The sequence below is a fragment of the Macrosteles quadrilineatus genome, unplaced genomic scaffold (genome assembly GCF_028750875.1).
Source record: "Macrosteles quadrilineatus isolate MER2022 unplaced genomic scaffold, UCM_ALF_1.0 Scaffold_2__2_contigs__length_208266976, whole genome shotgun sequence".
NCBI classification, from domain to species: Eukaryota; Metazoa; Arthropoda; class Insecta; order Hemiptera; family Cicadellidae; genus Macrosteles; species Macrosteles quadrilineatus.
This window is the reverse complement of record NW_026542595.1, coordinates 73,618,902-73,641,393: the sequence shown is the minus strand read 5'-3', so window position 1 is coordinate 73,641,393 and position 22,492 is coordinate 73,618,902. Positions and strand designations below refer to the sequence as shown.

General features: G+C 34.0%; 1 protein-coding gene across 2 annotated transcripts in view; it reads right to left on the bottom strand.

The window, feature by feature from the left end:
- LOC128987486 (brain tumor protein) overlaps positions 1-22,492 on the bottom strand; it is a 331,844-nt gene that overhangs the window by 133,281 nt on the left and 176,071 nt on the right. Inside the window, exon 1 of one of the 2 annotated variants that reach the window (XM_054408349.1) lies at positions 7,115-7,217. The exons of the other annotated variant lie outside the window; for it this stretch is intronic. Within the exon in view, the coding sequence (XP_054264324.1) occupies positions 7,115-7,131 (17 nt within the window). The 5' untranslated portion in view covers positions 7,132-7,217. Of the gene's footprint in view, positions 1-7,114; positions 7,218-22,492 lie in introns of those variants that run through there. 2 annotated transcript variants of the gene reach the window in all.

The following is a 22,492-nucleotide window of genomic DNA, read 5'->3' as shown; positions in this document are numbered from 1 at the left end:
TTCAAACTATCACTTCACGCAGTAAGCAAGTAAACAAAACGCACAAGCCCCTGCAAATGGGAAAGAACGTTTGCGTTTCTGACAGTACAAAAAATAACCAAGAATTTTCGAAATGTTATTTGCTTATTACAAAAGTGGTTCGAAGCCCTTGAGACCTTCGCCAGACAACATTCATTACGAGGAAACAAGAAGGGGCCCGCCCCCGGCTGAGGCAATCCGTCTGGGGCCTGGGGGCTGTCAAGCCGCGTCTGGCGGGGGCGGAAACAGAATTAGGAGTTTCAAAATACGGCCCAGCCCCAGCCAGACTTAACAAAGACTGTCTCAACCTGCGCCCCGCTGGATTAGGTCTTACCGGAGATCATTACCTTTAAATAAGTTCATGCATAATACAGAGCAGAACCTAGAACAATGTGGAAGATGTAACTTAGGGTGACTTCCACCTAAAGGGGAGAAAACTTTTTAAAGGTTATTGTTTGGCGAGGGAGCAACGTGTGGTGTTTACAATGAGATGGTGTTACTATAGAAACAATAGAGACAATGGGTCAACGCGTGATACAGGTGGGTTGTTTTGAATATCGCGTGAACAATGATGGGTATGGAGTAGGTGTTCATTTTTCAATTGCTTAGTACGTATGATAATTAATTCTGTAATCGCCATTGGTTTTTGAAATCAACATCCCTGATGGAACGCCAGTTTTTTTTTTATTCAATGGTGTCAAAAGAGCTTCTCATACCGTGCTACTACATTAATGAAGTCCTTTTTTTCTTTTATCTAGTAATGTATTATTTATTATATTATGATAGACTAAGTGGCTTTAGTTTGGACAAGTGTTTTTTTCAAATTGAGATCACACTAAAATATTAGTTCAGTGTATTGACAATTGAGGTATTTTGTAATTTTCTATTATAAACGTAACATAACTTTACCTCGAGATTCGAACTTTACTTACAGTTATTCATCTATAGTCAAAGATTTTACCCAATAGCAAGTTCCAGTAGTTTAGGGAAGCGTTACCTTAGTAACAAGCAAGGCATTTCATTAAAATTGTCCGCTCCACAACACGTGTTATGGAAGATTCCCTTATGACACAAAGAAAACATGTACAGTGTTGACTTTTAGAAACAACCACTACACTACTAAATCATGGAGCTTAAGTGAGCAGTGAATCAAACAATCCAGGACAAAAGTAATAGTAATTCAAAGATTTAAGACAGAACGTGTGTACCTGACTGATTTTAAACAACCGTTAAACACGAAAGCACGAAAAGCATTTCGGAAAACCCGTCCTAAAAATTTACTCTATTCTCAAATAAGTAAGTCGTGACGTAATAAAACCACCGTCATAAACTGAAGGCAGGACGTTTTATTAGTTCCTTTCACTTAAATTTTCCCGGAGAGATGATGTAGGTGTAGGAGGGGGGGGGAGGGGGGTTACCTTGTAGCTTCACTTGACACTGCGTGAGTGTGTGATGTCACAGAAATATCCTGTGAGAGACTGGGGCTTTCAATCGATTGGGGAAATATTTGGTCGGTTATTGCAAGGTTTTATCTAGTAGCAAGAACCTTTTAGTACAAAATTGTCATTTAAATTGTGTACAAGATTGGTTTAAAGCGCCAAAACTTTAGCTATCACGTGTAAGAAAAATTAATTATACACGTTTTAAACTCTGGTAGAAAAATTGAAGGTTTTGTTTATTATGATGAGTAAACAAATGACATAGGTCAACTTGAACTTTTGTGTGATGATCCTATAACAACATCTCTAAGCTTAATAGTCCTGTAGGCCTATAGGTTAGTTTCTTATGTAAACATACATGTACCTACTTTAAATTAATTTTTTCTCGTTCCACCAAAAAGCCTTATTCCAAAACAGCGAAAACAATCCAACTCTTTCAGGGCCAACTCCAAAATTTCTCGTACAGTATTGTAAACCAAAGATTACCTTTATCTAGTATTATCTAATATACTGTAGATCATATAATGTATCATTACAGTATTTATATTATACTATATAATAAAGTATCTGTTGTATTTTGCAATTTGGACCAAATCAAAAAGTAAATTTTATTTTCCAACAAATGTTTGTGTGTGTAAAATATATATCTTACTTTATAACGTAGGCTACAAGTGTCATCTTTAACGGGAAAACACAATTAAACATTTACGGGTCTATTAGTTATTTCAAAAAGAACAGAAATATATGGCTGATCAATATTAGAGTACTCACGTATGTTAGAAGTGAAAGCGGTATGGATCATAAACATAAAAATGATGTAACTGGCCTGAATACTATACTAATAATACTAACATGATTTAGACAGTTCAGCAGTGTTAATCTTTACTTTCGGGCCAGTGACATCATTATTTGTTCATATTTATGATCCATACGGTTTATGTTTTAGTATTCGTGACAACACTGTTAAAGAAAAAAAATCAGAGAAAACAACAAAATTTATATTATTTTTAACCTGAATATAGCAGTAAATTATACTGCAATAGTTATTTGTGTAACTAGTGGTGAAAGTGGCACTTTGCTGCACACGAGAGCAATGTTTACGCAGGCTCGGAATGATCTCGAGTGCAGCAAAGGCCTTTTTCACTCGTGTTACACATTATATTTTTCCTACAGTCACTATAAAGCATATAAATAATTAGTCTTTCAAACACTATACAACACGTTTTTAGGTTCAGCTGGCAACACAAATAGGTGCCCTAGAGAAAGTAGTACCCGCGGTGTGTATCACTCCGCTATTTTTCCTCGGCAAGAAATGTGCTCCGCGTTTTGAGAATATAGTTCCGTATGTTTTTGTAATTTGAACTGGTTTCCGCGCCTGAAAAAAAATGCTTTAAAGGTATTTTCTTGTTTATTAAGATCGTAGGAATGTTTTAAAAACGTTTAAATGAAAAGTTCAGAAAGTTCAGAAATACCTAAACTATAAACACGAAATGACAGGTTAAATCGTAGTTATAATAGTCAATCAGCTGCTCATAGTATTATTATCTTTAAGTGTTGCCAACCTATTTCCAAGCGTACACGGATTACGTGCATAATAGAACCACGCTGTTTTGTGTTGTTTCGTTGGAATCCTGATGTGCGGCAAAGTATAAACCGTACGGCAAAGTATAAACCGTACGGAAAAGTATAAATATGCAGCAATTAGCAGCTTTCTGTACTATAAACAGTACAAGGAAGCCAACTTTGTCGGGTGACTGTAGGAAAAAGTATTATATAAATTCAATCTACGTTATGCAAGTGATCCATACACGTAAATATAATTTTACAATATCGATTTTAAAACATACGTGCTGGGAACTAGATAGACAGAGTTAATTGAACTGAAAACTGTAAAATGAGCGAGAGACAACTGAACTGAAGTGAATCATATCTTACGGCAATGAAAAGTAACGATCAGCTGTCACAATACATCATCGCAATAATGGATGTTTTATGTTTGGGAAGAGTAAAACAGCCGCTACCGATATCGCGGTCCGGGTCTGGCATTCTTCTTGCTAGTCACTCACGTAATATCATTGTCTGAACATTAGGTTAGGCACACCATTGACTTTGGATACTGGAGAAAGGAACATCATTAAACCTTTACAAATGTACCTACTTCAGTTGTATTGATACGTTTACTAAGATAGTTTGAAAGGAAACTTTTATGTTTTCCAGTTTGGGTATTTCTACAATTGGTAGCCGATGAACCATGAGTAAATTCAGGTAAAAATACACAAGTTTGTATTGGTCTGTTTGCTTGACTACAGGGCTGAAGTGGCTGGGACTGTACACTAGCCAATGCTACTGAAGACCCTTCTCAACCCAGACACCCTAAACATAACACCCCAGCAACAGCCACCCTCAACTATATCTATTAGTCATTCTTACAGCATCAAACACAAACACCATGTGCACTGCAGATTGGTATTTCTGGCTTCAGTGGAATACCAATAGACTTCCTAGTTACTAGGGATCGAATGCGAATGGCAACACATTACAATGGATCGCGAAAAATTCACCAGTCTGTCTTCATGTAATATTGTATTCTAATACCAAGACAACTTTCTTGCCGGAAGAAAACAACCAAGAGCTGAGTCGTAATGCTCCGAATATATGGATGGGGAACTTGGGATCATCTACGATTTCAAAATATAACCCAATTGGTTTGTCTGAAATATTTATTATTGTAAATTGAGGCCCCTGTCACTAAACAAAATCAAACATTGTTTCCTCAAATCACAACAAAATGTTGAAAGCTTATTTATTGGGAAAGCGAGAAGTCTATTTCCGCAATCAAAATAGGGTCTAGCAAGATAGATAGTATTTTCTGGTAATAATAGAATTGTGATGGTTTATTTGTCAATCAAAATTATACAAAGCACAGAGTAGGCCAACAACATTTTTTGATTACCTGTATGCAAATAAGAATAAGCTATATGGTGATGGTGATACATTATTTGGGTTACCAACGAATCAAATGCAGAAAACCGATTAACGCGAAATTTTATAAAAAAAATATCTTTTGCAAAACACTTTAAAACCCCAGGCTTATATCCCATAGTTAATGGTATTCTAAGGTCATGCGGTATCACTAGCCTTAAGTAGATATCCTAATAAGCTTAAGTTATCTTAATGCTAAGCGCTGATGGCTGGTTATATTCCTCCCTACAGCAAACAATAGATGTGTGAGGACCCTTGATGCTATATAATCTAAGTGCTGTACTACTGCACTCTTCGGTTGTACATAAAGTATGTTTGGTTTAGTGATAGGAATTTATATTACAAACAATAAATGTATGCTAATTTGTACAAAAAAATGTTTTGTTTGGAGTACGATACATTGAAACACGCATTTTGTTGGAGTAGTAGTTTTGAATGAAAATTGCGGACTTTTTTCATCGCTATTAGTAAAAACACAACTGGAAAGCTTTTAGTAATCGTGATAAAAGATTTCCCCAATCCCTCAAACACCATTGACCTACCATCACAAAAATATACCTCAATGTTTAGAGTAGTTTTATTTGTATCCTTTATTATTCTAATAGTTAACTTATTAACACTTTAATCCCAACAAAATAAAATGAAAAAAATAGAAACAGTAGGGAACCTGTTGCACGGAGCTATGGGACTTTAATGTATAAGATTTCAGAATAATATAAGCCCCGCTTGTAGCAACCCCACTCATCCCGAAATACTGCAGTTAAAAACCAAAACTAAGCTTGCAATGTTATGCAATTAAAATCTCGTAAAAATAAAAATAATAAACCCACAACAGTAATCCTTTATGCTTAGACATAATTTCAACAACGGATTGTTTTAGTTTATCCCTCACGTTGATGCGCGTTGATGTTGACACAAATAGGCAATCCTTTGTTACGCCACAGTGAGAACGTTTGAGGTTTATAATCCCCGAAATTGTGGTAGATAAAACCATCCCTCGTCTAGCAGGTTTCATCCTTCGTTGTGTACTGTATGTAGACCAAACCCTGTCGGTTAAAGGGCTAAAGGGCATGTGGCCAAGATCTGGTTTGAACGCCCTTCAAGATTCGCTTTGCTTGATTAAATATTCCCATGGTCTATGGGAGGGGAGGGGAGAGAAGAGGGAAGTCAGTCATTGGTGAGATTGTTGCTTCATATTCACCTGTTGATGATGAAATGCCACGAGAAACCCCATCACTTGGTGCAAGAATATCCCCGATTACTATCGCACAGCGCAAACAAATATTGCGTTGGCCAACGCGGAAACTAAATAAACAAAGGTATATACCAGGGTATATACTGTACATGTAGGACTAATAGATCTTTTATAGTTTAAAGTTTACACTGTTGGAGGAAATCTAATTACCCAAGGTAAATTTGTCTACTATTATTTTAACATACCATAAATGGTATACATTCAATGATACTACTCTATCATAAGCAACGAGATAAAAGGGAACGAAGACATTACAATTACACTATATCTAATTTAGGCTACTAATATAATTAGGTCGTTTTATATAATTAGAATTTCCACTGTTAAAAGTTATTGAAGAGTTAAATTAGTTTAATAGAATAGTTTTGTTTGATGACATAATAAAATACACAAGTGAGCAATAAAATAACAACGATTAAAGACATTTCAATTTTATGTTACTCAATTAGCTACCATCTTTCCCTGATAACAAATATTAAAATTCGGGTTAATTAAGTATCCTATTGGCATCTGATATAAAAATAAACTACATTTTAATCGTGGATTGTCATTAATGTCACCTTTGTTAACTTATTCAATTACCACTAGTACATAAATTACTTATGCGTTGTTTTTAATAACTAGTTTAACTAATTATTTTTGTTGTTTACAAAATAATACTTAAGTTGTTCATTAGCTGTAATGACATCAGGGTATAAAGCATTACAATGTCATTAGTTTTCAATTACGTTATTTTAAAATAACTTTCATTCATGTCAAACTGTTTTTTATCTAAAACTATTGAATTCACAATACATTATACTTCGTACAAGAGCATGTACTGTAATGTGATTCAAATAAATACATAATTGCTCTCTGAACCATATAATTATTCCATTATAAGTTGTATTATCTTTTAAGTTCAAGAGATTTATGAGATAAGCTTTGGAAAATCAAAATTAATGTGGAGACAAAATAGTTTGGAAATCCCAAAATCTATGGCACGTAAGTTTGGAGACTGGAAAGATTTTCAAATAGGCCTACCTTTAAAATATTCTGAAAATAATCTTGTAAGTTAATTTCAATATTCTGGCTTTGTCATAAAACATAAACCATACGTATGAAGCTGGAGGTGGTAAAAATGTTATCTTTGGTAAATTATTACAACTCAATTACTTACAATTAGTTGTATTGGATCAAAACATTAACCTACATACTATATCTTACATACTAAATAGCGTGTGAATACGTCCAAAAATATTTAAAACTAAATCAGACACCTTATAAATGCCGTACTCGGTACTACTGAGTCATTCCATATGATTAGCCCACGTGCTGTCGAGAAACCTAACCTCACTTTTCCGACAACATTTCTTCACCAGCAAAATCTAAAGTAAAATACTTAAAACATGTGGTTATTCTTGGTAGATAGGTACCTTACCTTGTAAAGAACACCATTAGTGCCAGATGTAGTTGAGACAATCCTTCAAATCACAGAAATCCGAACTTTTAACGTACTACGCGCTTTAACGTACTTGTACAACGATCTCGACTGTTGGAAGACGGAGAGAACGGTGGGGGGGGGGGGGGGAAGGACAAGCAAGACTGCCTGTCTCCCCTACTCTCTCTCTCTGTCTTACACCTGGAGATACTACGACTATATTTAACCATACTGTATAAACAATTAAATTTTGCCTTGTATGCATATTGCTACAGCGAAAGGTGATATTAATCAATAAACTTACCGCTTGTTTATTATTTATGCCATAAGGTATACTACCTAGGCCTACTGTAATAGTGCAAAATGTTATGTTTCTTACATAGCGTAGCGATTCACAAATGCAAATCACTAAAGTCTTTATAATGGCAACAGATAATGGAAATACTCTATTGCAATGTTTATATTTCAATAGGAGGGAAGAAATCGCTTGTTTCAATATATACATACACACGAAACCGATACTGCTAAATTCAATACATAAATTTTGTATATTTTTGTCACACCGGATATTTTACGATGGTTTTGTAACCAGCCAAGAAACAATTAATCGTAATTATGATTACTATACATCAGTAAAAGTTTAAAAACACATTGTTTGGCTTACAGTGGCTGGTACCAACAATAGGCACAACATAATTAACCAGATACCGAGCATATACTGCCTAAGCCCCGGTCCTCTACTGTATATGTCCCTAATCCGTGTACAGAGCCTCAATTAATAGCAGTTGCTGGTTTAAACATAATCCCTCACTACTGGGTATGCCAAGGGGGTGGGGGGTGGGGAGTGGGAAACTGATGATTTAATCCAGCCACTCTCCAAAACTGGAAATTAATTTTTTATGAGAAGATATTTTTGTAACACGAGCTTTCAGTCTTGACAGTTCATAATTTTATTTGTAACTTGACAAGATGAACTGCAGAGATGAGATTTTACAAAAAAAATGTTATTATTTGTTTATTGTGGTATTAGAGCTTGAATTTGAACCTCTTACCATAATCTCCTTCTAACTACCATCTTGATCACACAAATAATTTATTCTTTTGCGTTATTCATTAATCCTTCGACTATTGTTAGAGGCAATAGTCAGTAAAAAGTAGTCATTGGGTACACGCATAATTTTGTTTCGAATTTAATTTGGAACTTTTATAATATTTTTATATGCTCAGCACACGAATTTGAAGAAAATTAAAAAAAAGAAAATCGAACATTCTTGTTATGGTTTTTGGAATGGTTAAGAGCACTTAGAAAAATAATACCTCATAAAACCACAAAGTTTTACAACGCTAGATTATCGCCACTCGCTACATAGCCTATACGATTCAAAAAAGAACTATACGACATTTATATGTTCGATAGATCTTATGCTGACTCTAAAATTATGTTAACACAAATGTATTCATAGTTTTAGAGTCGACATAAGGTCTATCGAACATATAAATGTTGTATAACAGTTGAGAGGCTCTTAATGGGTAACACTTATGTCGACTTAGAATTATTAAAATTTCAATCAACTTTCATGGGATCTAAGATACTTCCAATTGATTATATGAATTCATCATTTAATTTAAGCTGCACAGGTTTGCCATAATTAGAATTAGAGGAGATATGTATTTTATTCCTCGAACAAAAAACCAACTTAGCTACTCTTAGTTCTTCTATTCAAGTTCTCTTTTACGTTTCATTGGTTGATCCGGGCCCAAAATATGCTGTAGTTTACAATAAGGTCATCTTTAATTTTAGTATGATATAAAAACCCCTGTTCTATAGTAGGATACTGTCACTGTCAGTAACTCAATCGAATAATGTAATGTTTTATACGTTGATTTGATTATTTTTACTAATCGTTTTACTCGTAATCGTTACTAACTAAATACAAAATGTGTTTTTTTTTTACAAAATAATTTTAAATTATTTTTGTTATGAAAGAATACCACTTTTTCTTACGACTTGCTGTACTCAGAAGGGGAAAAGCACCCATGGTAAAATATAAAATCCATTCGAGGATTTTTCCCCTTTCAATAAAAGCAAAACATAAAGTGGACATCAACGCACTCAAGTGTCGCCGGACATAAAACTCACATCAAGACATACTTGAGATTTTACAATGCGATGAGAAGTCTACTTGCAATATCCAAAGTCAATACCACAGTACGACAACCTTAACATAGTTCTAGACATTGTATGACCTACCCCATGGTATGTATGATTCAATAGTATTAGATTATTGCATACCGTACCCGTCCGATCCCCTTGCATTCGTTGATTATTACAGTTCCAACCAAAGGTATTTCAAACGGATAAAAAGTCTTTTTATACGAAGTCAGTACCACAGTACGTCAACCTTAACATAGTTCTAGGCATTGTGTAGACCTACCCCAATGGTAATACATTACTGCATACCGTACCTGTCCGATATACTTGAATTCGTTGATTATTACAGTCTTCTTGCACTAGACAAAGTCAATACCAACATTTATTTATTTATTTATTTACGGCAAAATCGCCATTTGTACAATCAATTACATGCATAACAATTTGTGGATCAATAAATACTATTAACATGCTATAAGTTTTACATCTAGCTATTTGGTTATGCTTTATGAGTACATACTAACACCACTAACACTAATGATTCGCAACTGAGTAATGAAACAAGAAAAACAAATATATATTCAATGAACATACAACATCGACAAACAAGAGAGAAAAAAAAACATGCAATGGTCTTAAAATTGAACTAACTTTAACAGCGTGCTTCACTAAATACAGGATCGAAAAGGAAAATATAAAAAAATTGAATATTTGACAGTGCAATAAAATATAAAAACTTAACAATAACAAGTATGAACAATGAGAGTGTGACAATGATTGATTGTGACCAACATAGAAATTGTATGATTACTTTATGTTATTGTGTCTATATCAATGATATTACAAATTCACCCGATCTTCTTAAATTCGTTATTTTTCAGTTCCACTAGACGTTTTACAGCCGGAAGTCTTCTCGCAATATCCAAACCCAAAGCCAACGTCACAACCTTGATACAGTAAAGTAAAGCTGCCCAATGATAGTGTATCTAAAGTCAATGGTATATGACATTTACACTCGATCTACTTATATTAGTAAAAGTGTTTAGAGTTGGCGACCAGCGAGAATTGACGTGTCGGAGCGTCTAATAGGGCGAAGCCATGCAAGCTTTTAGTCGCCCTGTTACAACATTAACGATTATTGCTTGTTTGTACTGCCTGACGACCTACATTCTAAACTGTGAAACAAGTTGAATACTACAATCTTCTCAGCTGAATCGTCATCAGGCTAATTAATTAACATTTCGTGTGGCTTTTGGTGGTGAATAAAAAAAATAAAATAAACATTTTGATCTTGCCTGAGAAGCATTTCCTTAAAATTAACTAGCTGTTTGGCCCGCTCTTCGTTCGGGCAGTTTGAAAAAATATCAGAAATGCAGGTGTAAAAAACTTCGTTTAGATTCTTATACAATTTCGTGTATGGATTTATTTCTGTAAAAATTGCTCCCAATTCCTACAAAATCTTCTGATCTAACTCATTAGAGTTGCTCTCCATTCTTTTGTTATTAGCCTCACCTCTTTAAAGAACATAAAAGTAAATAATAAAATAAGTAAACAAAAATGTTAATAAACAATCTGTTGTTAATTGCATATTGCAGATGTTGTAATACACATCCTTATATATAATACGATTTCTACGAAACACTACTTATCCGTTAATAATGCACGTATTTTTACAAAAGATGTGTCAAAATTAAGTATTTTTTTGTGGAGACACCCCCTTTCACCAATTCCTGTAAAAAAGTCCTCAGGCTTTGCCCCACAGGCCATCAAAATTTGAATGTATTACTTATGAAGAAAAGATAATTATTTGTATTAATTACAGCTGTTCATAGCAAACACATGATACATACAAGAGCGTTCGTTTTCAGATTCGGTAACTGGAGTGATTGATTACATTATCGACTCTTTTAAGTAATCGAAAATTATGACTGTTATTAGTTTTGAAATACTGCATGTAATACTTTGCAATTGCTCGAATTCGAGCAACAGGTGCACTAGTTATGTATATTAGCCTTGTCATTGTTTATTACAGAAAATATATACTGTACAAAGAATACTCTTTGGGGTGTGTGTCTGTGAGACTTTCTTCAAAAGACAATGCCAAGGATGGGGATGCGGAATACGGGCTTGCCTTTACTGGGCACATGCGGCAACTGAAACGCCTTGGCTGGGCACATCCTTTATCTTTGGCAGGGAGGGTCTGCCCCCCTCGGTTCCAGGAAGAACTCACGTAGCCAGCCAGTGAACTAAAGACGTAACTAATGAACGTAAGACTGTAAGTACAAACCACTAAAACTGTTGGGCTTATTGTATTTATTATAACTACACTCTACCAACAGAATTAAAAGTAGAATAAAAGTTACAATTATTCATTTGTAATCACATGTTAATGAGCATATTTTTCATTATTTCTCATGATCTGGTAGATTTGGACATAATCCGCTATTTTTCCCAACCCCCTGTGACCTGTAATTTGAACCCTCTCCCATGATCCTGTGAGCTAACAAACTCTTACAATTTAGATTTTTTTAAATCTCTTAAACAGAATAGACAGATACTAAGTGAAACCCGTCAAAATCGACGGTTTACTTTCAAGGCTTACTTTAATTAATCCAACTGCGATAAATTGAGTGAAAATTATACATATTTTGAGCAATTAGCATTGTTTAAAGAGTAATAAGTGTTAAAACAATAATGCTATTAATTGCGTTAGTTACCAAATATGGTTGAACATTCAATGAATAAAATATTTCCCATACCGTACGTCATCTTAGTTATTATTAGTATGTTAACTGGTATCTCTTCTTTTGGAAGAACCTTTAAATAGTATTAAAATCGTATTGGTGGATCTTTTGTAGTTAAAAACTTCCGCGATTTCATCAGTGCAATACAGATTAATCTATGATTATATTTGAGAAAAAAATATCTGTTTGTTGAGGAGACACATTCTAACTTAAAAGGGAGGTCCATCCGTCACAGTGTTAGTTTGATTTTTCCTTCGTCACGTCGCGTCAGTTTATATCGTACTTCTGTGCCATTGAATAGTACCCTCAAGCATAGTTTTGAGAAATTGGTTGTGGGGTTAATGTTAAACATTTCTAATGAAACATATAACAACCAAGTTAAAGACACAGTATGAACAAATCCGGCATTTATCAAATAAAATGTTCAGACTGTAATAAATCCTACATTGGCCAAACAAGTCGTAAATTCAAGAAAAGGTTCCACGAACACATACAAGCATTAAAATCAGGTAACAAAACGACAATGAAATCAAAATTTGCAGAGCACCTAATTGAAACGTGGCATAAATATAAAAATATACATGGAACTTTAGAAATTCTAGAATAACAAAATAATGAATCTTAATATATACTTAATATTAATCTTAATATTAATATATAGTCAAAGAGGATTTTCATAAATATACCCAAATTACTAAAGATTTCCTCAAAATTTACTGAATACCATGAACACCCACAAAACAAATCCGATGTTTGAAAAAATCCTACAATTGCAATAAAACAGAAATATTATATGATATACTCAAAATTAAACAATGAATAAATCAATATCCTCTAAATTCTAAGTTAGCTCTTAGTTAGTATAGTTAGTTATATGATTATAATTATTCCTTTTATTATTTGTTATTATATTTGAATAAAATATCAACATGACTATGGCCCAAGTGTTGAAACTAGTTGTTTGAAAATTAAATGAGTTAAAAGGGTACTAATTGTTTTCTAATGTTTTCATTTGCATATATATATATATTTATGAACAACTAATGCACAAATGTGGAAAATCAGGAACATACCAAATCAACTGCAAAGATTGCTCTAAACTTTATATGGGACAAATATGGTGATAAATTTCTTGACGATTCAAAGAACACATTCAAGCAGTAAAATACAACAAAATAACAACTCAAAAATCAATGTACGCCGAACACATTTTATCACATAACCATAGTTATGGACAAATTAAAGATAGTGTCAAAATGTTAGAATATGAACAAAAAGGAGGAAGGATGAATGTAAAAGAAGAATTACATGTATATCTAGTAACAAGAAAAATGAAAACAACATCCTTAACATAATGCAAACACAAAATTTAAACCCAATTTATGAAAAGATGGAAAAATTAAGACAAAATTAATAATTAAAACCATTGGCATAACGATATTTTTAATTATATATTTTTCCAAGACAAGATAGATTGAGTTAAAATTTAAACATTTAAACAAGAGTAAACTATCGTCCGTCACTCGTTCAAAATGTGTTTACCGGACTCGTATAGCAATCCCGCACTCGACTTCGTCTCGCACGGGAACGACCACAGTCTCATGGAGAAAATGAAAACTGTTGTAGTTTACTTTTGTTGTTGTGGTTTACGGATAAATTTTGATAAAATTTGGCAAATTTATTTATTTCATTCTATACCTACTATTGACGTATGGTCAAAAAACATGTTTTACCTTTCCCGTAGTAGCAAACCTCGTTAACACTCGTTAAATCTAATGTTATTGAAATTGGGAATAAATATGTCTTATTTATAGAAAAAATGTAACCAGACAGGTTGAAATTCGCTTCGTCTACAGGTTTGCTGTGGCGGGGGTATTGTATTGTTCTTGATGATTTGTAGAAAGTTTTTCAAACATTGTACTTTTGGATATTTCATGTTTAGTTTGATATACTGAAAATAAGAATGTGTCTTTGATAAATTTCTTCAGGTGTCTAGGTCTGATAATCACAAAATTGAAAGTTCTCACCAGTATTGATTTTTCACAGTGGCTTATCGTTAAATGTTGATGTGGCAGTACAAATTTTAATAAAAACAAAAGAATATATAGACCACTGCTCTTCTATTGCTTATAGCTATATTTTTATAACATTTTACTTTAGAAGATATTTGTGGATAAGACCCTCACTAAAATAGAAAATTAATCCTAGTTAAAATTAGTCCTAGTTTAATTAATACAAGAGTAAACTATCGTACGTCACTCGTCCAAAATGTGTTTACCGGACTCGTATGGTAATACTTACTTACTTATTTTTCGTCCAGTAAACACATATTTTCAGGACTAGTAACGTAATAAGCTATAATGTGCTTAATCTGTCATGTCTGATAGACAAGCGAAGAATTTCACAAAAGAGGTTCATTGTTGTTGCCAGCTGTCTTCTTTCTTGATACATCACTTCACTTATATTTTGGCTTTTGAATCATCTAATGGTGGGATTTTAGGATAAACTTAACCCTTGTTTTGAATAACATGTAACATGCACTTACACTAGTCACTCGGGATTTTCTAGGAATTCATTGCCGCGCGCCATCTGCCTGGCGTGGACCATGTGCCCAGCCAAGGTGAGGATTAGTGAACCCTTTTTGGCTTGTGCCCAGTGAAGGTTCGTCCGCGGAATACTATCCCCCGGAAAACTACCCCCCCAGGTGAAACGTGACGTCACATAATCTGCCAACTAGCCAATATGGAAGCCGTGTCCGCGACTGGAATACTACCCCCCCTAGACAAATCATGCTATTTAATTTTAATTTTAATTCTAGTAATTCCATTGGATAATAGATGAATTCCATGTGGTGAATATAAAACAGAATTTCGAAATGTTACAGCAAGTTTGGTTGGTTAGGTTAGGTTAGATTAGAACTGTTTGACAAATAAATTTGAGTGTCCGTGACTGGAAAACTACCCCCCCCCCCGGTCTCTGACGTCAATATGACGTAGGAACCTGTTTGGGGGGGTAGTTTTCCGGGGGGCAGTCTTCCGGCGACCCGACAACTTTATCGGGTACTGCAACATTTTGACAATGGCCGATACAAGCCAAACATTCTAGATCCTAACTTAATCCGTTCGTCGGATAAATAAGGTAAAGTATATTTAAGAACCCTTTCCTTTTTTAGACGGATAAACCCACACCGTTGGCGCAGAACCACCGGGTATTTTACGTAGCTAAAACTAAAAGCCATTGGTAATTGGATGGAATCAAACCCGGGGGCTTCAAGACAGAATCCCTGAGCTAAACGACAAAACCAGCCCCTCTTCCTTTTATTCAAACAGTAGTATTTAAATTCTCAACAGTATTTTTTCTCTCTCGAAAATGGATCGATTTGAGTAAACCCTCACGCTATGTGCTGTGAGTGACATATGAACTTGCGGTGATCTTGTCATTTACACACTCACACACACACACTCTCCATCGCCAGTTCGAGTTTACCGGAGTTGTGAGATACATTATTCATCAACCCCTTGTCACCGTGCGAGTGTTGTGGGAGGGGTAGGAGGGGGGAGGGTTTGCTCTATTGAAATATGTCCGTCAATGTCCCGCACAGCATTCTTTGTTTCTGACTCGTATCAAAGTATTGTTGTCCGTCCTTTGAGGTGGAAATGTTTTCAAAGACGTCCTCGGCGTCCCCGTTTTGACTGCGTAGCCCAGGGGCTCTCTCCAGCCCCAGTCACCGGGTTGTTGGGGAGTTCTGTCCTAGGTTTGTGTGAGGTTAAAAAATTAACTCAAATTTGATTCAAAAACATTTTTACCCAAGTTGTTCATCTTATCTTATTAATGTGAAAGTTTGTGTGTTTGTTTGAAGTTCAATCGCGCATTAACTACTGGACGGATTGGGCTGAAATTTGGCATAATGATAGCTTACATTCCCGATTAACATATAGGCATACTCTTATCCCAAAAATCCTTTCGGGCTCCGCCTCAGTGGCTCTGTAGTTCCCCATGTTAACCTTATGAGTATTCATATTTAAAGGGAATAAAAGAATTTAGTCAGCTGTTTCAAATAAAAAGGTTTGTTCTATGATATGCAAAAGCATTAAAAAGTTATAGGAGTTACCAACAGGGTGCAGCACTATTGTTTTTTGCATTTATGAAAACAGCTAATATAATTTGAATTAAGCAGAAACAAAAAACTGTGATACGTGATACGCAAAGAGAACTGTCAAAGAAGGATTGATTACAGTTATGTGTTTGTTTTTAATTTAATGAATAGTTTGTGATATTTTGCAAATATATTTTTTTGGGGTAGAACATTATGGCTATGGTAGATGTGTAATACTATAGTATACCTTAAATTTAGAGAAGCAAATGTTATCAAACTGTGTCCTTCCCCATTGCAAACAGAAAGCTTATGAGCATAACTCTGCAATAAACATTTTATACTTATATGCTAACGCCGTACGAAGGACGAGTACTCTGCTAGTACTTATAATGATTAAATTACATACAATCTAAATAGTTAAAGGAATTGGACAAATATATTCTTGAAGCCATGAAACTATTCACCACGACGTTTAGGAATCTTAACATAGAATCGGAATATAACAATATATATGTATGAAAGGTTACAAAAAAACATATTCTTGTTTCTTAACTATTGTACTGTGATGTTTTTTGCTCTACAATTATATTCAATGTAAAAAGGTCAAAGTTGACATAAGAGTGAACATGTACGAAAGCGTGAAATTAAAGATAATCAATCCGTGTTTTTAAGAAATGTCGATAATTTTAAGAGATCTTATTTTAAAATTACATAAATTATTATATTTGAATTATTGTAATATTTTTCAAATTTCAAAATCTCAGAAAATTGACATGGGAATGAAAATGACATAAAATTATCGATGCAGAAACCTACGTACAGTGAGTTGAGTGATTGTGCCAAGCTTGAAATAATCAGGGTTTGTAAACGTTGTGAAAATTGTATTTTTTTATTAAAACGTCAGCTTAGTTAAAATAATTTAATTTAATTTATAATCATACGAAGAATTAGGTTTTAACTTTCAGAAAGTCATAGGATTCCCGAGTAACATATTTTAATTTACAAAATAAAACTGTCTCTTGCATGGAGACAATGCAGTACGCTTTTATTAAACTCTCGAACCCAAAACACGGAAGGCTCGATTAAAATACCGTGCACAAGCCTACGCATGACTGACTGCGAGCTCGGAGCAAACCATCTGCCGAAAACAAAGGTCGAGCGCCCTTTTAGAAATCTGCATAAGCGAACAGCTGCGCACGTGCTCGTCGCATAATAAGTTAAAAATGGTCGAAAAAACTCGCACGACGGGAGCGTGCGTACAGCTGTGAAGTACGCGCCAACCAGCTGCTACGCGGGAACTTGCGAGCCATTTTGATTTATCACCCTGTGATAAGTGCGTCTATGTAATTATTTTTGACATATTGATGGGACGGGGTTATCTGTTATCTCGGGTGTGACTTCAACACTTCCAACTCAGTTCTCAGACTAGACTTGAGACTTGAGTTGAGTGAATCCCTTCAAATCTACGCACTTTGTGTAGCTTTTAACCGGCTTGAGTAGATAATTTGCTTGGATCAGGATTGTAAAACCAATGATACAGTAGAGACCACAAGCCTAGGCTGTATGAAAATAAACTTTCCCCAAACAAAACATTAAAATATATGACATTTTTGGAGAAAATATAGCCTAGCAGAATTTTTAGAAGCACACCTTGTTACTTACTCAATCGAACTCAATTCTTTTTATTTTACTGGCTACATATTTTACATGGGTTTGCAATTCCAAATCCACGATAGAGTATCTATAGTCATCGGTAAAGAATTTAACTTCTGAAATATCGTCACAAAGTAAGACGTCCGAGATAGACGACAAAGTATAACAGTGACAAACACGCACTATTAAATATCACCGCTTGTTAGTGGAGGCCGATGTTGACTGCAGGAGCGTTAAAGCAACAAAATCAATCTTGGTTGGGCAGACAGCTCATCCCCTGCGATTAATGTTACCTTCCTCGGGCACGGGTGAATCCATCTCCGATAGCTGTAGTGGAAATGTGCAGCCAGAGTGGGTTGGGAACACATTCATTATATGGGGATAGATGTTGTAAACGAAAATAAATAATATACTATAAAGTATATGTTTTTTCATAACTGATTTTATGGAACTGTATTGCCTATGCACGTATATGACAGTAGATAGATCAAACCAAATCTTAAAGAGTAAGGATGAGTTAAAACATTCCAAATGATTATTCTATGATAAGATAAAAAGATAAATGGAATAGCTTTATCACTATCTTGATAATCTGTAGCATGTTCGAAAGTTCACCAAAGTACACCAACGAAAACTATTAGGAAATATAGAAACCATCAAACTCGAGTAAATGTGACTCACAATACATCCATTGGCTTAAAAAACTGTTTTTAGCTTAAAACTTTATTTATAAGAGAGTATGATGATCTAAGACACACCTTAGGAACCATATTTAAAATTCATGCAAAATTCTGTATTGAATTTTCCTTCATAATTTGGTCTAGCAAACGAACTACATCGGCTTTGAACTAAATAATTACGAAAACTGTAAAACACAGTAAACTGCTGTGCTACATACATTGCCACTTACTCTATGTACTCACTTTATACTCACTTTATACTCATGTTTGTACTCACAAACATGTAGAGACACATTTTTGTCATGTTGCACAAAATGTCATCATGTTGTAAGTTGAGTACACTTTGTACTCATGTTTTCACTTTATACTCTATGGTGTCACACGATATGACTCTATGGTGTTGTGACCTCTAGGGTAGATGACCCCGTGACCCCCATGAGCTCCGTACAACCCCGTCATTGTCTGGACTACAATTCCACGATTAATTCTCCAAGAGAACAAAACCTGTCGAACTGTAAAATTCGTATTTTCCTTAAATTCAAGCAGAAATAGTTTTGGAATATTCCCAATCTCAAGAAGAATGTCCTAAGCTACATTAATTTTTAAGACATTTTTGTACTATACATTGTGTCTTATAAGAATGATTCTGTAATCCCTGAAATACAATTCCAGAAATATCATTTGGCACATTGGCTAGTAAATTTCGCATGGTATTGCATTTCCCTTAAATTTTGAACCCGAATAGTTTGAGATTTTTTGAAATCAAAATTTCCTTAACCGTATTCGTTTTCGACGTGTGTTTGCATGTACAATATAAATTTAACATGTTTCTGTAATCCGTTAAATGTTACGATCAATAGAATCTACATTCTTTATTCCTATAGTGATTTTCAAATTTTCCAAAGCTGACTCAGTCCATTAAATACCAAAAATATGGTTGCTCTTTAGGAAAACTTTAAACGTGGTGGGCTTAGCAATCATAAAATACAAGCTGTTATTAGGGAAAATATTTTTACTTGCAGAGCATAATATTTGTTCACACATCAACACTAAAAGGAAGTAACCATTTCATTTTGCTCAAATTTATCAAGAAGCTATTTCGGTAAAATCAAATTTGTTGACATTATATAAAGCTTAAATGTAGAATGAATATTACCTTTCATGTTTCTGTTTAGCGTTAACTTGAATATTTCTAGTTAATGAATATTTATATTCTAGGTATCTACCTAACAATGTTTAAAACAAATAAAATATTCAAGTACAGTTAGTAAAGCCATAGTGGTTTAATGTTTTGCAGATAAATCTTTAACTTTGAAAACTTTATGATTAACATCGTTTAAAGGAATCGTGTCAGGAACAAATTCTACGAATTACGAGTATGATACCTTGTAGCGATGCAAAACTTGAGTAGATAATATTTCTCAATCTGTAATCGTAGTTATGTGGAACTCTCGTGCTCAAAGGTATTTATTATGCAAACGTATAAATTAATAGGTATGTACTTGAAATTTATATTTTGTTTTTGACATTGGAAACGGCAGTACAATGGTACAATGTAAGTTTTATCAACTTTTTTTAAAAATAAAGAGCCTTTTCTCCTTGTTCATGTTAAGTTATTTGACTTTCTTTGGTATATTATTTAACCTTTGAATTATTCTCACTTCCATTTCAAATCTGCAATTAAAGTAAAGAGTGGTATAACCACAAATACATAGTCTGAGAAATAATAGGGAACTATCTTTTACTTTAGCTCAGAGTGCAAATTTTAGTTAATGAATATAATCAATTGTTCGTTTTATTTTAGAACTGATTTATTTGAAAATTGCATTCAATCTAAATTATTTGTCCTTATACATGATGTAATTACTACAAATGTTACCTACATAAGGGCTATGTAGATCACAAATGAGTCTAAAATGCTAAATCCACAACTTAACACCATTATGGTTTAAGTGAGACGAAAATTATCTTCTAGCATAAATAAAAGATACTAAAGGTATAAGGATACTAAATAAAATGAATTGAAGGTGTCAAGACTGCTAAACATATTGAACTATTCTATACATTATGTTTATAACACATCCACAAAATCTGTCCAAATAGATGTTCAATGGATAGATATCGTACTTTGAACGGGTTTACTGTGTTGATATCACCGACTCGCTAATCCATATCTGGTAGTTCACATCGTTGATTGATTTGAATACACGGATTAACTACATTGACAAACTCAAACGCTCTGTGATATTGCCAAGGCACACAAGGAAGCGATGAACCAACAGAAAACTCCAGAAACCAAACAACTGTCTCTTTGATTTGAAATCGTAATTATACCAGTGTTTGATCAGTGTCGAAGGAAGAGCTATTTCAATATCGGGTCGGTGTTGCAATATCGCCCAGATATCGAGCCAGTGTCAATTTGATCAGACTCACACACACTCGTGTTTGTGTTTGTATCCTCAACGTTCGATCATAGCAATCGCACGTTCTGTGACGTTCACAGTTCACACTCACAGGACATGATTGGACTAATAACATTGCCTTCTCGACCGTAACGTCACGTCTTAATCAAAGAGGCTTTATAATTTATTAGGTTCATTTTTGGGATGATTCATAAAAAAGGCAGTTCACAGTTCGTGCAGTTCACACTTGTACCACAGACTATATAGTCAACCATTACATATTCTATATGCTCTGCTTGTACTGTACTGGCTCATCTTTGCGACGTTATATTATAGATAAAAGGAGTATAGACATGTATAGACACAGTATAGACATAGTTTAGACATAGTATAGATATAGTATAGACATAGTATAGAGTATGTCTACTCCTTTAATCTATGGTTATACAGGGTGTCCCACGAGAGGTGTCTCAAATTGATTACGGGATAACGGCTTAACGTACAAGGATGAAATAAAATTATTTCCTTCTAAATCAACCCCAAGGAAAAACGTAAAAATATTTTTAACTTTTTTCAAATACAGGGTGTGCCAAAAACTGAGGGTCACTAGTTCAAATCTCGTAATTTTCAAATGTAAACATATGTCATGTTATACATCATTTTAAAGGTATTAAATAGACAAACATTTTGGTGAAAACAGAAATTAATTATCTTTTTCCGTTTCAAAATGGCGGCAGTTTTTTTGAAAGAAATCTATATTTTTTTAATACTCTGTATTTCCTATACCAATGCATTTAGCACTTCTCCGGTTGCATTTTCTTACTCGTTATGAAATTAGCTTTACTGTGATATGCAACAAGTAACGGTTTTTTGAAATAATAAAAATTCCAAAAAAATTTATTTTTGAAAATTTGCAAATGCTCATTGTTCAAAATTTTCAAATAGCAACATATGTCAAGTGGCACATCATTTTATAGGTTTTTCAATTCCTAACAACTTTGTAATTTACACTTACTTCGTATCTCTTTTAGCGAATTTCCCTATAGGGAAGTAGCTATTACCGTAGGTCTCATGGTAAGACCTAAGCCCGGGACCGATTTACTTTTTCATTTTGATGTCCCCAGAGGCCAAAAACACCATTCGTTCAAATTTTTATATATCTATATATAGATATATATATATATATATATATATATATATATATATATATATATATGTGTCCATCCGCACGATAACTTGAGTAATTTTTGTCCGATTTTGATAAAATTTGGTTTGAAGGTGTAAGGCGGGATAAACTTGAATGAGTTCGCGAACCAGCATGATCGGACTATGGGAACAGGGGTTTATGGGGGGTTTTATGGGGTAAAAATAGGTTTTTCTCATTTTTGACCCTAAAAACACGAAATTTCACAATTTCTTTTTAAACCATTTTGTAGAGCTTAAAAAAACCAATAATTTAGTATATTGAAGCGTTATTATACGCCTATTTGTTACGGAGAAAATTCAAAAAAATTTTAATTTTGAAATTCCCATGTTATTCTTATGGAGAATAAGTCAACTGTTGTAGTTTGCTTGTTTATGAACATATTTTGATCGATTTTGGAAAATACTTTTATTTCTTACTAAACTATTATCAATTTATAAAAAAAAT